Below are 13,965 nucleotides of genomic sequence, written 5' to 3'. Positions count from 1 at the left end.
GGAGGGAAAACGCCCCAATAGATTTTTTCTTTGTTTACAATACTTTGTTCACTGATTTAAGAGTGACCCTGCCGTTTGATGAATTTACTTCGGATGTGCTAAGGTTTTTCAACCTGACACCTACCCAGCTCCATCCGAACTCATAGGCGTGCTTGCAGGCCTTTCGAATGGTGTGTCAACTTTTTGACCTGACACCCAGAGCAGAAGTCTTCTTGTTTTATTATAACACGCATCCGGTGTTGGCGGAGGGCTTGGAAAACTTCTTTAAGGTCGGCAATATGTTTCTTGCACGAGTCAGACTTGACAACAATATCATCGACACAGACTTCAACATTCTGGCCGATCATGTCGTGGAACACATGATCCATTAATCTTTGATAAGTGGCCCCAGCATTCTTGAGGCCGAAAGGCATAACTTCATAGTAGAAGTTATCGGAATCGGTCATGAAGGTCGTCTTCTTCTGGTCGGCGGGGTGCATTTGAATTTGATTATATCCTAAATAGGCATCAAGGAGATGTGATGTACGGCTGCCCCATCAACTAGGTGATCAATAGTAGGTAGAGGATAAGAGTCTTTTGGGCATGCCTTATTAAGGTCCATATAATCAACGCACATTCGTCATTTCCCATTTGCTTTCTTGACCATAACCACATTGGCTAACCATGTAGTGTAATGGGCCTTCCGAATGAATTCAGCCTGTAACAACTTATCAGCTTCGTCACGTGCGGCTTTACGTCGTTCCTCTCCTAGTTTTCTTTTCTTTTGGGCTATTGGCCTGACCTCTTTATACAGTGATAATCGGTGAGTAATGACCCTCGGGTCCACGCCAGACATGTCAGCGGCCGTCCATGCGAAAAGATCGGCATTCTTCACAAGTGTTGTGTTGATGGCCTTTCGGTCATCTGGCTTCAGTGAGGTGTCAATATGTGTAACATGACGATCATCACGAAGTGGAAACGGATGTAAGTCTTCCCCTGCTTCCATACGGGGATCGTCCATATGAGGATCTAGATCAACAAGGGCTATCATATGGCGGCGAGACGGACGTCGTTCTGAATGTCTAGTTGGGGATCGTCCTCTTTTTTGTGGGAATCGGTCATCCGGATTAACCGTGTAGAGCCGCCGAGTTGGCTCACTTTTCAAGCTCGCGACATAACATTCTCGAGCAGTTTTTTGATCGACATGGATTGTTGCAATGTCGTCATTCGCCGAGGGAAACTTCATGGCCAAGTGTGGGGTGGAAACAATGGTCTTTAATCTGTTGATGGATGGACGACCGAGGAGGATGTTGTAGGAGGTTTGGGTGTTGACCAGAAGATACCGTACGTTTATTGTTTTATGGAGACCGTCTTCCTCTCCAAAAGTTGTATACAAGTCTATATACCCCTTGGTGTCGACCCGTTCGCCTGAGAATCCTACAATTTGTTCATTATAGGGTTGAATATCTGCTTCTGAGATGCGCATTTTCTTACAGATTTCCCAGTATAGAATGTCGACCAAGCTACCTTGGTCCACCAAAGTCTTGGCAATTGTGAACTTGTCAATTTCCACAGTGATCACCATAGGGTCGTCCTGTGCTGGATCTATGGCTGTGAAGTCATCATCAGTGAAGGTGATCGGAGGTATGTGTGGACGCCTTCTCGTAGTAGCACGGGTGGACTGAACTGTCCGGAGATGTTTCTTTCGGGCGGAATTGGAGCACCCGCCTCCGGCAAAACCTCCTGCTATGTAGTTTACTTCGTGGTTTGGTTCACCCAAGGTAACTGGTCCGACAATCATATTGATAACTTCACGAACTCATTGGCGAGGTCGGGCGTTTCGGTCGGGACTTTCGCTGCGGGCGCGTGTACGCCAAACGGGACTTTCACTACGTTTTCGTGAGGCCTGGCCATGGTCAGCTCGGCGTTTGTAGTCACTGCGGTACGATCGGTCGTCACCACGGGACGAACGGCCGGCACTTCGTGGTGGGGATCTTGTTCTTTTCTTGATGAACTGCTGCAAATGGCCGGCTTGGATAAGCTCTTCAATTTTATCCTTCAACGCTTGACATCCCTCGGTCGTGTGATCGAAATTACGGTGGTACTTGCAGTGTTTAGTAGTATCCGCATTTGGTGGTGTCTGATATCGTTTTAGTGTCGGTATTAACTCCGTTTGTAATGCTTCATCTAAGGCTCGCCCCCTGGGGACAGTTAAAGGGGTGTAATTGTTGAACCTGGGAATTCGGCCTCCTCTATTCCGGTCGGACCTTGGAGTGGTCCAGACGGTCCGTTCTGTCTCAAATTCTCTTTCTTTGCTCGGGGTTTGATCCTTGAGGACTCTAGATCCGGCGACTTGGAACCGTTGGTGATAGTCAATGTGCTCTTCGATTTGCATGAATTTGGTTGCTCGAGGGCGAAGATCTTCCATGTCTTGAGGTGGCTTCTTGATGAGACTTTTAGTAAAATGACTCGGCCGGATGGCCGAAACTAGACGGTGTAATGCAACTTCCTGTTTGAGCCCTCGGATATTCATACATGCTTTGTTGAACCTGTCTAAAAAGGTTCTAAGAGATTCACCTTTCTCTTGTTGCACCGCTAGGAGAGACATGTAGGACATGTGATGCGGCCGACTGGTGGCATACTGAGTAGAAAACTTTGCGGCTAAGACATCAAAGTCATCTATTGAATTTGGAGGCAGCTCTGTAAACCAAGTAAGAGGTTCTCCTTGAAGTGACGTGGGGAATACTTTACACCACACATTGTTATTTGTGGTATACAAAGTCATCTGCGTTTTGTAAACATTTAAATGCTTGTTTGGGTCGGTCGAGCCATCATAGAGTTTAATGGTGAGGCCTCTCCACTTGTCAGGAAGTGGTGTAGTGGTAATTTCGTCTGTAAAAGGATGACCCCTTTTACTTAGCTTTCTTTCAACGATTCCAGCTCTAGAACTAAGATTGGGATCGGTCGGTGTAGGTATGCGAGAAGCAGTTCGGTCGGCCGTATGGGATTGACCTTCTCGTTCGGGATTATCAACCTGTTGCTGGAGTTGTGCATTTTGCTCTCTTAATAAGGCAATTTCTTCCTCTTGACGGCGTCTATTCTCTTCATGTTGGTGATGGTCTTCAATCCCCTTTTGTCGCAATTCCTCCACCTGAGTTTGAAGGGTTTGAATCATAGTCATTTGTTCTGCCATAACGTCGTTGTTGTTCCTCGTTGCAACCATTATGCCTCAAAAATTGAAATATTACCTCGGCCCCACGGTGGGCGCCAATTGTACCTGAGTGGAGAGATGGGGGCCCAGGCACGGTCGGTTGACGTAGTACAATTGCTGACGTGTCGATCTTCCTCTTTTTCAGTCCGTCGTCCCTTCTTGGTGTCTCCTTCGGTCGGGCGGGGGAGGGTACCTGCGAAGGCACTCCGACGCTCAAGTGAGAGAGATTTTAAATGTAATTCAGTAAGTGGATTCCAAAACGTACCTTTCTTTGGCTTGAGCACAGTATTTATAGGATTGTCTAGTGGGCTTTCTGTCCCTTGGGCTCAGGGTGGTCATGGGTAAGTCTTGTCAGTTACGCACCGGGATACCCAGAGAACATATCTTCTTTAATCACATTCTCCTTATTTTTCGGAGGTGTATCTTAACCACCTTAGCTTGCCACGTGAGTGCCCTTCCATTTATTATGCTCGGTCAGTCGTGACGTGTGTTCGTCCGGTCTCGACACGTGTGTTCGTCCGGTACCTACCAGTACACATAAAATTTAGTTATTTATAAATTTTATCATATATAATAATAAAGTAATTTTGTGACAATAGGTAAAATTTGTATATCTTATTTTGACGTTTGGAGTAAGATTTTTTTTTTAAAATATATGTATTGACAATATAATTAGTAGGTAAATAAAATTATGTGTGATCTATTAATTTTACATGTGAATTAAAATAATTGACTTGTTGAAAAAATAAAATTCATATTAATATTATTGTTATTAATATTTTTATTATTAATATTATTAATTATTATTATTAATATTATTGTTATTATTATTATTAATAATATTGTTATTAATATTATTAATTATTATTAATATTTTTGATATTATTAATATTGTTATTGATAATTTTTTATTATTATTAATATTGTTGATATTATGAATATTATTATTAATATTGTTGACATTATTAATATCATTATTAATATTGTTGACATTATTAATATCATTATTAATATTGTTGAAATTATTAATATCATTATTAATATTGTTGATATTATTAATATTATTAATATTTTTGTTTTTAATATTATTAATTATTATTATTATTAATATTTTTGATATTATTATTAATATTTTTGATATTATTATTAATATTTTTTATATTATTATTAATATTATTAATTATTACTATTATTAATATTGTTGATATTATTAATATTATTATTAATATTGTTGACATTATTAATATTATTATTAGTATTGTTGACATTATTAATATTATTATTAATATTTTTTATATTATTAATATTTTTGTTTTTAATATTATTAATTATTATTATTATTATTAATATTTTTGATATTATTATAAATATTATTAATTATTATTATTATTATTAATATTTTTGATATTATTATAAATATTATTAATTATTATTATTATTAATATTGTTGACATTATTAATATTATTATTAATATTGTTGATATTATTAATATTATTATTAATATTGTTGACATTATTAATATTATTAATATTGTTAATATTATTAATATTATTAATAATATTATTAATATTGTTGATATTATTAATATTTTTGTTTTTAATATTATTAATTATTATTATTAATATTTTTGATATTATTATTGATATTTTTAATATTATTATTAATATTGTTGATATTATTAATATTTTTGTTTTTAATATTATTAATTATTATTATTAATATTTTTGATATTATTATTGATATTTTTAATATTATTATTAATATTGTTGATATTATTAATATTATTAATTATTATTAATTATTATTATTGATATTATTAATATTATTAATTATTATTATTAATATTGTTGATGTTATTAATATTATTATTTAAACTAATATTATTATTAAAACTATTAATTAATAATAATAATGCTAATTATCATTAATAATATTATTAATATTTATATTTATAATTATAATTATAATCATAATTATAAAAACAATGATCATAATATGATTAAAAAAATTTCAGGTCTATGGAAAATTATTAATAAAAATATAAAATTATATTTTTTGAAAATTTATTTATTAATTTTTAGATTAATACTTTTTTAATTATGATAAAAGCTTTAAATCTGAGTTGAATTTGTCAAATTTTATTTCATATAATACTTTTTAAAATATAAACATAGTTAACGAGTGACCAAACAATTCAATCATTGACTAAGTAACTTTGTGGCATTAATGATATTACAAAATTAATTATTGAAATTTATAATAGTTAATTTTATATCTGACATTACAAAAAATAATATGTAGTATGACTTATTTAGAAAACTATTCATTAGTGTTTTTTAATAATATAGACTTGTTCCTCTTTATAATATAAATATTCTTCCTCCCCAGATGTAAGGCACTGTTTTGAACTTTGTTATTTTCTCTAGTATCTTTTCTAATTGCTTTTTCCTTTTCCATTAATAATCAATACACTCTTAATTATTTTAGTTCACAAATAGTAATAAATATGTACTTCTCTTTCTTGCAAGCATTGGAGAAGATGATTAATATATAACTGTTATATCATTCGTTCATACATCAATTATTCAGGTGAAAATTAATTAACAAAAACTGTCAATAAGTTTAGGGTTTTGCAATTCACAATTAGAATGGAAATCACAATAAAATACACTACTAATGTTTTAAACGAGAATTGATTTGAATTTGCACAATTTCAATAATAATTTAAAAAAACAAGATACTTATAAATAAAATCAACACTGCTAATTCAATTATTTAATTTTATAGTAAATATGAATTAATTACGTGTTACTGCTAATCTGATTAGTAGGTCCTTAGAATTTTTAATTTTCGATTACTCATGTCAGATGTCGTCTTACTAATGTTTCGATGTCTAATTTAAAGTTGGGTATAATGTAGATAAAAAATAATGTCTAATATCTAATTTTGTTTTAATTAACATACACACATTTATAGAATTATAATAAATTTTTAAATTAAAGTTAAGATAAATTATTTAAATTAAAATTAAGATAGATTATGGAGTTAATATCAAATTTTAGTTAATATTTTATATCGTGATTATTTAATAATTTTTTGTTAAAAAATTTACTTATGTATTTACTTAGTAAATGATCCGTATGGTAAAAAAACCTATATTTTGTAAAGTAAAAAAAATCTATTTTTTGGATTTTAAAGGTAGATTTTTTTTTTGTTTTATTCGAAACAAACATAATGAGGTAACAATCAAGTTTCTTTATGATGTGATTGACACCGATAATTAAGAACACAAACAAAGCAAGAAAACAAACCAATACGGTGATCTAATCAACAACTAGGCCAATTTAAAAGCGGAAATTGGGTAGGACTGCTACTACACATGCCTTTACTCAATTCTTCAGTTCAAAACATCCTCGGTAACTATTATTTGTGTGTTTGGTTGGAGGGAAGAAAAAAGAAAAAAAATGAAACATAAATTTGAATGAGACGTAAATTTGAATGAGGCATAAAAGTGTAATTAGGTCTCAATGACTTTTGAACACGTCATGTGTGAATAGGCCAAGCCCACAAAGGAACCCATGTGGAAGAGAAACAAATCTGCATGGTTGAAATATAATTAAGCATTTTCTAAGGACCCACTACCGACACTTGCATCCAATTTCCACCTTCCAAAACAAAAAACTATTTTTGCATCCACCCAAATCCCCTTCATTCAATATTTTCCCTCTTATATTTTAACCTTGGCTAAATAAATAGACACACACACATGCATCACTCCCACTCTGTACCGCACCTAAATGTGAGCCATCCCTAATCATTTCTGACCCTTCCCCTTCCCTTTAAACTCTCTTTGTCCCTTCACAGTGTGTGTTGGTAACTAAGAAACTGCAAAAATGCATCTCAAATTGGCGGGAGGAATTTCTCTTGCTGCTCTTCTCTTATCTCTTCTTGCTCTTTCCCTCTTTCACTCTGCTGTGGCAGAAGATCCCTACAGATTCTTCAACTGGAATGTCACTTATGGGGACATTTTTCCACTTGGTGTTCGCCAAAGGGTATCTCTCAATCTCAATCTCAACCTTTTTCATTGCATTTTTCACACTCTTTTTTGTTGTTTTTTTACTACAATGAGTATTGATATGGATTTGGATCGTAGTGAGTAATTGGCATAGTAAAAAAGAATATGTCTTACTTTTAACAGGGAATCTTAATCAACGGACAATTCCCAGGTCCGGATATTCATTCTGTTACCAACGACAACCTCATCATCAATGTCTTCAATAGTTTGGATGAGCCTTTTCTTCTCTCCTGGTAACTCTCCATTTCTTTCTTCCCTCTCTCTGTTTACCCTTTCTTCAAACACTTCTGTTCTGTGTTTCTTTATCAAGATTAAAGAGTGTGGTCTGAGATTGTTTAAAATATATATAAAAAAATGTTCTTTAGATTGATGTTGTTGATTTAATGAGGACTTGTCTGGTGCTGGGTCGGTTGCACTTTTATTTAGACACTTTGGCTGTTTGTTGAGTCATCCAAGTCTTGCTGGAAAGTGGAAACACTGAAATCTGACATGTGCTGCATCGAATGTGTGGAAGCGGTTCCAGATCTAGTTTGTTTCTCTTGGAAATATAGTGATGAATGTGCACTAAAAAGAAAATAATTCCGTGTTTAAGAAATTGTTCAGTACAAGAAAAATGTTTTAAAAAATGATTATATTATTCTTTGTGAAAAGGACAAAACCATGTGATTGCGACACTGTGTTGCAATGTCTTAGTGGGAGAGTAAGTGAGAGAGGACTTGCGTTAGGTTATTTTTTTAGTTTTAATCACTTTTTAAGTGTTTTGTTCATTTTACAAGTATTCTTAAAACTTTAACTTTTTAATGTAAACAAATTTTCTTTATAGTAATTTATAGATTTTTCAGTGCAAATAAGCATAATGTTTTCTCTCTCTCTCTCTCTCTCATTTGTATCCATTAAAACATATAACTTCTTTACTTCATTTTTATTTTATTTCTGGTCCAGTGGAAGTGGAGTGGAAAACCCTTACAATCACAACCCTCAAACTCATGTCAAACTTTGACTTCTCTAGAATAGGAAAAGGGGTCAGACACATCAATCATAAATAAAATATACAAATTTTATATTTTTTAAATAAATTTAAATAATAAAAGAAATTTTTTTGTAAAATAAAAATATTGTTGTGTAAATTATTGAATGTATTAATGTGATGGCGCGTTCACCTTTTGTAATTAATGGTAGACAAGCAGTAGTACAATGTTCCCAAAAAAAAAGCTATTAATGTGATGGTCCTGTTTGCGTTTTCTTTTTCTGTTACTTGTTACCTACTGCAACTTTGTTTCCTAAAATCACGAGCGCGTGGTTCGGGACGCAAATCACGTTTAGTTTTTAATCCTTCACTCAACATTCTTGTTTACATTAGTTTTCAAATTAATGTAGCTTCCGAAGAGTGAAAAAAAGTAAATATTTTTTTACCACTATTTATACTTTTTTTTAAACAATAAAGGAGGTGAAATTTGAAAGAAAAAAATAAAATGAAATAGAGAATAAAGGGTGGCATTGTAATGATGACACAGGAATGGGATTCAGCAGAGAAGAAACTCATTTGAAGATGGTGTTTTTGGAACAACGTGCCCCATTGCACCAGGGAAGAATTTCACTTACATACTTCAAGTGAAGGATCAAATTGGAAGCTTTTACTACTTCCCATCTCTTGCATTTCACAAAGCTGGTGGAGGTTTTGGAGGCATTAGAATCCTTAGCAGACCAAGGATTCCAGTGCCATTTCCTGATCCTGATGGTGATTACACTGTTCTCATTGGGGACTGGTACAAGTCCAACCACACGGTAACACTTCTTTTTCTTTCTCCACTGCATCTTTTGCCTTAATTTACCATTTACAAAATAATTTATTATATTTTAATATTCGTGATATAATTAATTAGTTGATTACTCTTTTTTAAATATTTTTATTTCTCAATTTTTTGCTTTTTCTCTTTATTTCTTCATTCTTTTAACTTTTTTGTTGCCTTGAGACAAGCAAGGAAAAAACAATTTTCCACACACTTAGCTTAGAAGCAAGGAATTATCCCAAACCTACATAAGCAAAAAACACCCATCATCCTTGTCTTTCTTACTTTTATTTTGTCTTTGTTGGAGTGAATGGCAAGGAAATTTTCAATTATTATTGCTATAAAGTTAAAGAAGTCTTTAATATTTTTAAATATGATATTCATTAAAATTAAGATCTTTAGTTTTTATATTTATTTAAAAGGTTAATTTAGTTCAAAAAAATATTTTTATTATTTATGATAACATCTGAGTTTAAAAAATATTTTATGATAAAAGCTTGAATAAGTTTATATTAACTTTAAAGTATATGAGACAGAACTTGTGAAGAGTCATAAATAGCTGACATGCATGACTGCACTGACTTGGTTGGGTGGCAACTCCTATCTCTCCCATGCATTGCGTGTGAATAAATATTCATTGATTCATTCATCAAATTTTGGAAATAGCAAAGTTGACATTACATTTTTTGGTTTGTGTGCTAAGAGATAACCTTCTTCATTCGGTGGTGACTGCAACATCTATAGGAAAATTGACAAGTGTTCATATTGTAGAACCCAATAATTTAAAAGTGGTTGGAGAAATTGAATCGAATTAATCCTATTCTAAATATTGCATTATTATTTTTTGAATTATTATTAATAAATATTTTATTTAAAATATATTTTTAATTTTATAAATAATAGTTTAGTTCAATTTAATTCAAACATATTAATTAACCGATATGTAATTAGTTCTCAAGTAAAATTATCTGTGGTTTAGAATTGTAAAGTAGCCTTTTAAGCTGGACTTTCATTTGTCTTCTCATTAGATCTGGATTAGAAGTGGGTTACTGTTAAAAAAGTGGATTTTGACTCACAAAATAAGTATTTAAATGAGATTTGTATTCATTTCGATACTTTGTTTTATTTATATTTCTGAATGAGGTAAGATCTTCAACAATTACTCGTATCATTTTTATTCGAAAGAGAGAAAAAAAAGAATTAAACGATGTTTTGGATTATTTGCAGACTCTGAGAGCCCATCTTGATAACGGTAAGAAGCTTCCTTTCCCCGATGGAATCCTTATCAATGGTCGTGGACCTAATGGAGCGTCTTTCAACGTTGAACAAGGTACGCTAATAAACCCTTGATACTTGAACAAAATCTAAGGATAATTACGGTCAATTATATAATATTATTGTGTTTATGATGTCCTGAACAGGAAAAACTTACAGGCTGAGAATATCAAATGTGGGGCTGGAACATTCCCTTAACTTTCGCATTCAGAACCACAAAATGAAGCTGGTGGAAGTGGAAGGAACACACACCGTACAAACGACGTACTCTTCTCTTGACGTTCACGTAGGACAATCTTATTCAGTGTTGGTAACTGCGGATCAACCTGCTCGGGACTATTACATTGTGGTTTCCACACGATTCTCCTACAAGGTTCTCACCACCTCTGGAGTTCTTCGCTATAGCAACTCTGCAGGCCCAGTATCAGGCCCACCCCCTGGTGGACCTACAATCCAGATTGATTGGTCCTTGAATCAGGCCCGCTCAATTAGGTATTTTCTTGCACAAACGTTTATTTCATAATATTTTAAAAGGATACGAATGATAAAAAATCATAAAATATTTACTAAAGGTTAAAATTTTACTTATTAATTATCAAAATTAATACAATTTTAAGAAATTATTAAAATAGTTAAATCATGTGAACTGATATCATTTTATTATGAACAAAAAATTATTAAATGATATTCTAATCAAATTTGAACTGAAGTTTTACTTCCATTATGGGATTTTTTTTTTTTTTACATTTTACAATGGGGTCCGTTAAAAAAAATTACAAATTTAGGCAAGTCGTGTCAATTGACACGACTTCATATGCACAAATCTACGGAATAATTAGATACGACTCTGTCACTTCATACTGAAGTCGTGCCAACTTGGCACGACTTCTGCCTTGTCATACTGAAGTCGTGTCAACTTGACACGACTTCTGTCCTGTCATACTGAAGTGGTGTTGGCACGACTTGCCTAAATTTGTAATTTTTTTTAAACGGACCCCATTTTAGTAAAAAGCAAACAAAATAACTCCATCATGATCAAAAACCCTCATTTACGGGACTTAATATTTTGATAATTTTTAAAATTTTTACCTATTTGGTAAATTACATTATGAATATTTAAGTTGGTAGTATAGTTATTTGAGTAGTGTTAATAATAACTTTTTGAAATATACTTGGATGAAATGTTCAGGACTAACCTTACGGCAAGTGGACCAAGACCGAACCCGCAAGGATCGTACCATTACGGTCTGATAAACACGAGCAGAACCATCGTACTAGCGAGTTCCGCTGGTCAAGTACATGGGAAGCAAAGATACGCAATGAACAGCGTGTCTTATGTTGCCCCCGACACCCCTCTTAAGCTCGCAGATTACTTCAAAATCTCGGGTGTTTTCCGCCCGGGAAGCATATCTGACCGACCCAGTGGTGGTGGCATCTACCTTGACACCTCCGTTTTACAAACTGACTACAGAACTTTCGTGGAGATTGTCTTCCAAAACAACGAGAACATCGTTCAAAGCTATCATCTCGATGGCTACTCTTTCTTTGTCGTTGGGTAAGCTCTTACAACTTTGCATATATACTGAAATTCAGCCACAGTATATGTTTCACTGATTAATATAATCTAAAATATGTAAAACTATTTATATGCAGTATGGACGGGGGACTGTGGACAGCTGCTAGCAGGAACCAGTACAATCTCCACGATGCAGTTTCACGTTGCACCACACAGGTCAGGATCAGCCATGTGTTGTTTTGTGTGGTCTAATCTCCATTCATGTCTTTTGCTTCTGACCAGCTAACATGGTTGTTGATTTTGTTCAGGTGTATCCAATGTCATGGACTGCTATTTATGTTGCCCTTGACAATGTGGGAATGTGGAACTTGAGGTCTGAGTTTTGGGCACGACAATACCTTGGGCAACAGCTTTATATGCGCGTTTATACAACATCAACCTCAATCAGAGACGAGTTCCCTGTTCCAAAGAATGCAATTCTTTGTGGTAGGGCAAGTGGTAGACACACGCGACCACTCTGAAGGGTCCACGCTAGTAGAAGAACCATTCTAGCTTTAGTTATCTAATAATTTTATCTTATCCTTCACTGTTTTCGTTTATTTATGCTATGGTCGATGAATATGTATGATTTTACCCCTTAATTGGCCCCAGCTCGAGGTCATGTTAATTCTTTTTTTCCAGAGAGATAGAGAGAGAAGTATGTTATATTCCCATAGTAATATCTTCAATTTTACTTTAATTGTACCATTCATTTCATTTTTGTGTGCCTTTCTAGATCCTTTTAATTTCAATTGCTACTATGCATACACAACTTTAACATTCATTAACAAATTAAGGTCAGTATTTAACTATGATTTAAAAAGTTTTATTATTATTAAAAAAACTATGGTATTTAATTAAGATTTTAAACAACAACAAAAATCTTTCCATGTTCAATAAAGACTTTTCTAAATTTATTCAATTTTATTTCTATCTTAACAGCGAGAGAATAATATTTTTTTCTTTTGCAATTTTAAATATTTTTCTACACCAAGATAAATGTTTTTTTTTACTATAATTCCTGAGTTGCTGTGTTTCACATTTAACTCATCAAACATTATTATTATTATTATTATTAATTTTTATGATACTGATATAATTACTTTTCAACAACGTGGTATAGAATCATTTATAGTCGGAGAATTTAATATGCAATTATTGGAAATTAAACAGGAAAGACTATTGGAAATCATAGTAAAGCTAACTATGACTAAGACTAAGGAGTAGTATTACTAAAATTAGGATTTACTAAATTTCTTATTTTTTTATATATTATTTCTTATTTTTTATATATGTGAGATTTATAGATTTTTGAGCCTATTGGGTTATCTAACAAAATTCCTATATATATTTTTTGAAGATAAAGATTGAAAGCTATATAAAGACCAAGTCAAAACTCAATCTGCAAAATGATAATTTGGAAATTTAAAACAATTTCTCTTTGCAGAACAAAAGATACTGGACTCTGTTGTTGTCCAAATCATTATATAAACCATCTTCATTCTTAGCTCCATTCCAAGTTCATATCAAACTCTTGGGCGTATTTGGATAAAGTACTTCAAGATAAAATTAAGGAAAATATAAAACTTAAAATTAAAAATAAATAAGTAATTAATTTAATTTAAATAAAGTATTTATAAAATTAAACGATTTAATAGAAATCCAAAAAAATGTAATTATTTTATATAAATAAAGTATTTGAAAATCTAAAAAATTGTTTGATATATACATTTTTTAGTTTAATTTTTTTTTTCAAATTATCAGATTTTCAAATATATTATTTAAATCGCTTGATAATTTACAAGGGATAACGACTTTTATTTTTTTCACTATTTTTTTTTGTCATGAATAATTTTTTTATTATACTTTTGGTATCAAAAAAATTATCTAAATCACTTTATTTTCTGCAGAGTAGACCAGCGTCTAATCGTTATATAGCCCGTCATCAAAATGGGCAGGTAAGGGTGGAGATTTCAGTTCAATAACCTACCTAACTTCATCTTGCATAAGTCACAATTCACATGAAAATTATGTACTAACTAACTCATTTAATAAATAAATAAATTTTAAATTTTTATT

The 13,965-nt window shown here is 32.5% G+C and overlaps 2 protein-coding genes across 2 annotated transcripts; one reads left to right on the top strand and one right to left on the bottom strand.

Annotated features, from left to right (window-relative positions):
* Positions 1-1,798: 1,798 nt before the first annotated feature.
* LOC137822119 (uncharacterized) lies at positions 1,799-3,202 on the bottom strand. The gene has a single exon (XM_068627021.1). It carries the CDS (start codon positions 3,200-3,202, stop codon positions 1,799-1,801), a length of 1,404 nt encoding a protein of 467 aa, XP_068483122.1.
* Positions 3,203-6,843: 3,641 nt separating this feature from the next.
* Positions 6,844-12,603, top strand: LOC137820593 (L-ascorbate oxidase homolog). The gene is made up of 8 exons (XM_068624745.1): positions 6,844-7,243; positions 7,390-7,499; positions 8,781-9,051; positions 10,284-10,386; positions 10,478-10,823; positions 11,521-11,886; positions 11,985-12,063; positions 12,156-12,603. Exons 1-8 carry the CDS (start codon positions 7,085-7,087, stop codon positions 12,366-12,368), a joined length of 1,647 nt encoding a protein of 548 aa, XP_068480846.1. The 5' UTR covers positions 6,844-7,084; the 3' UTR covers positions 12,369-12,603.
* The last annotated feature ends 1,362 nt before the right edge of the window (positions 12,604-13,965 follow it).

Source organism: Phaseolus vulgaris, chromosome 9, assembly GCF_000499845.2.
Source record: "Phaseolus vulgaris cultivar G19833 chromosome 9, P. vulgaris v2.0, whole genome shotgun sequence".
NCBI classification, from domain to species: domain Eukaryota; kingdom Viridiplantae; phylum Streptophyta; class Magnoliopsida; order Fabales; family Fabaceae; genus Phaseolus; species Phaseolus vulgaris.
Note: the sequence above shows the minus strand (reverse complement) of the source record. Positions and strands in the feature narration are given on the sequence as shown.

Excerpts from the sequence above, each read along its gene's own strand:
- LOC137822119 (XM_068627021.1), bottom strand. The coding sequence starts at position 3,202 with ATGGTTGCAACGAGGAACAACAACGACGTTATGGCAGAACAAATGACT.
- LOC137820593 (XM_068624745.1), top strand. The coding sequence starts at position 7,085 with ATGCATCTCAAATTGGCGGGAGGAATTTCTCTTGCTGCTCTTCTCTTA. Across the intron at positions 11,887-11,984 it reads TACTCTTTCTTTGTCGTTGG|TATGGACGGGGGACTGTGGA; the intron begins GTAAGCTCTTAC and ends ATTTATATGCAG. Across the intron at positions 12,064-12,155 it reads TTTCACGTTGCACCACACAG|GTGTATCCAATGTCATGGAC; the intron begins GTCAGGATCAGC and ends GATTTTGTTCAG.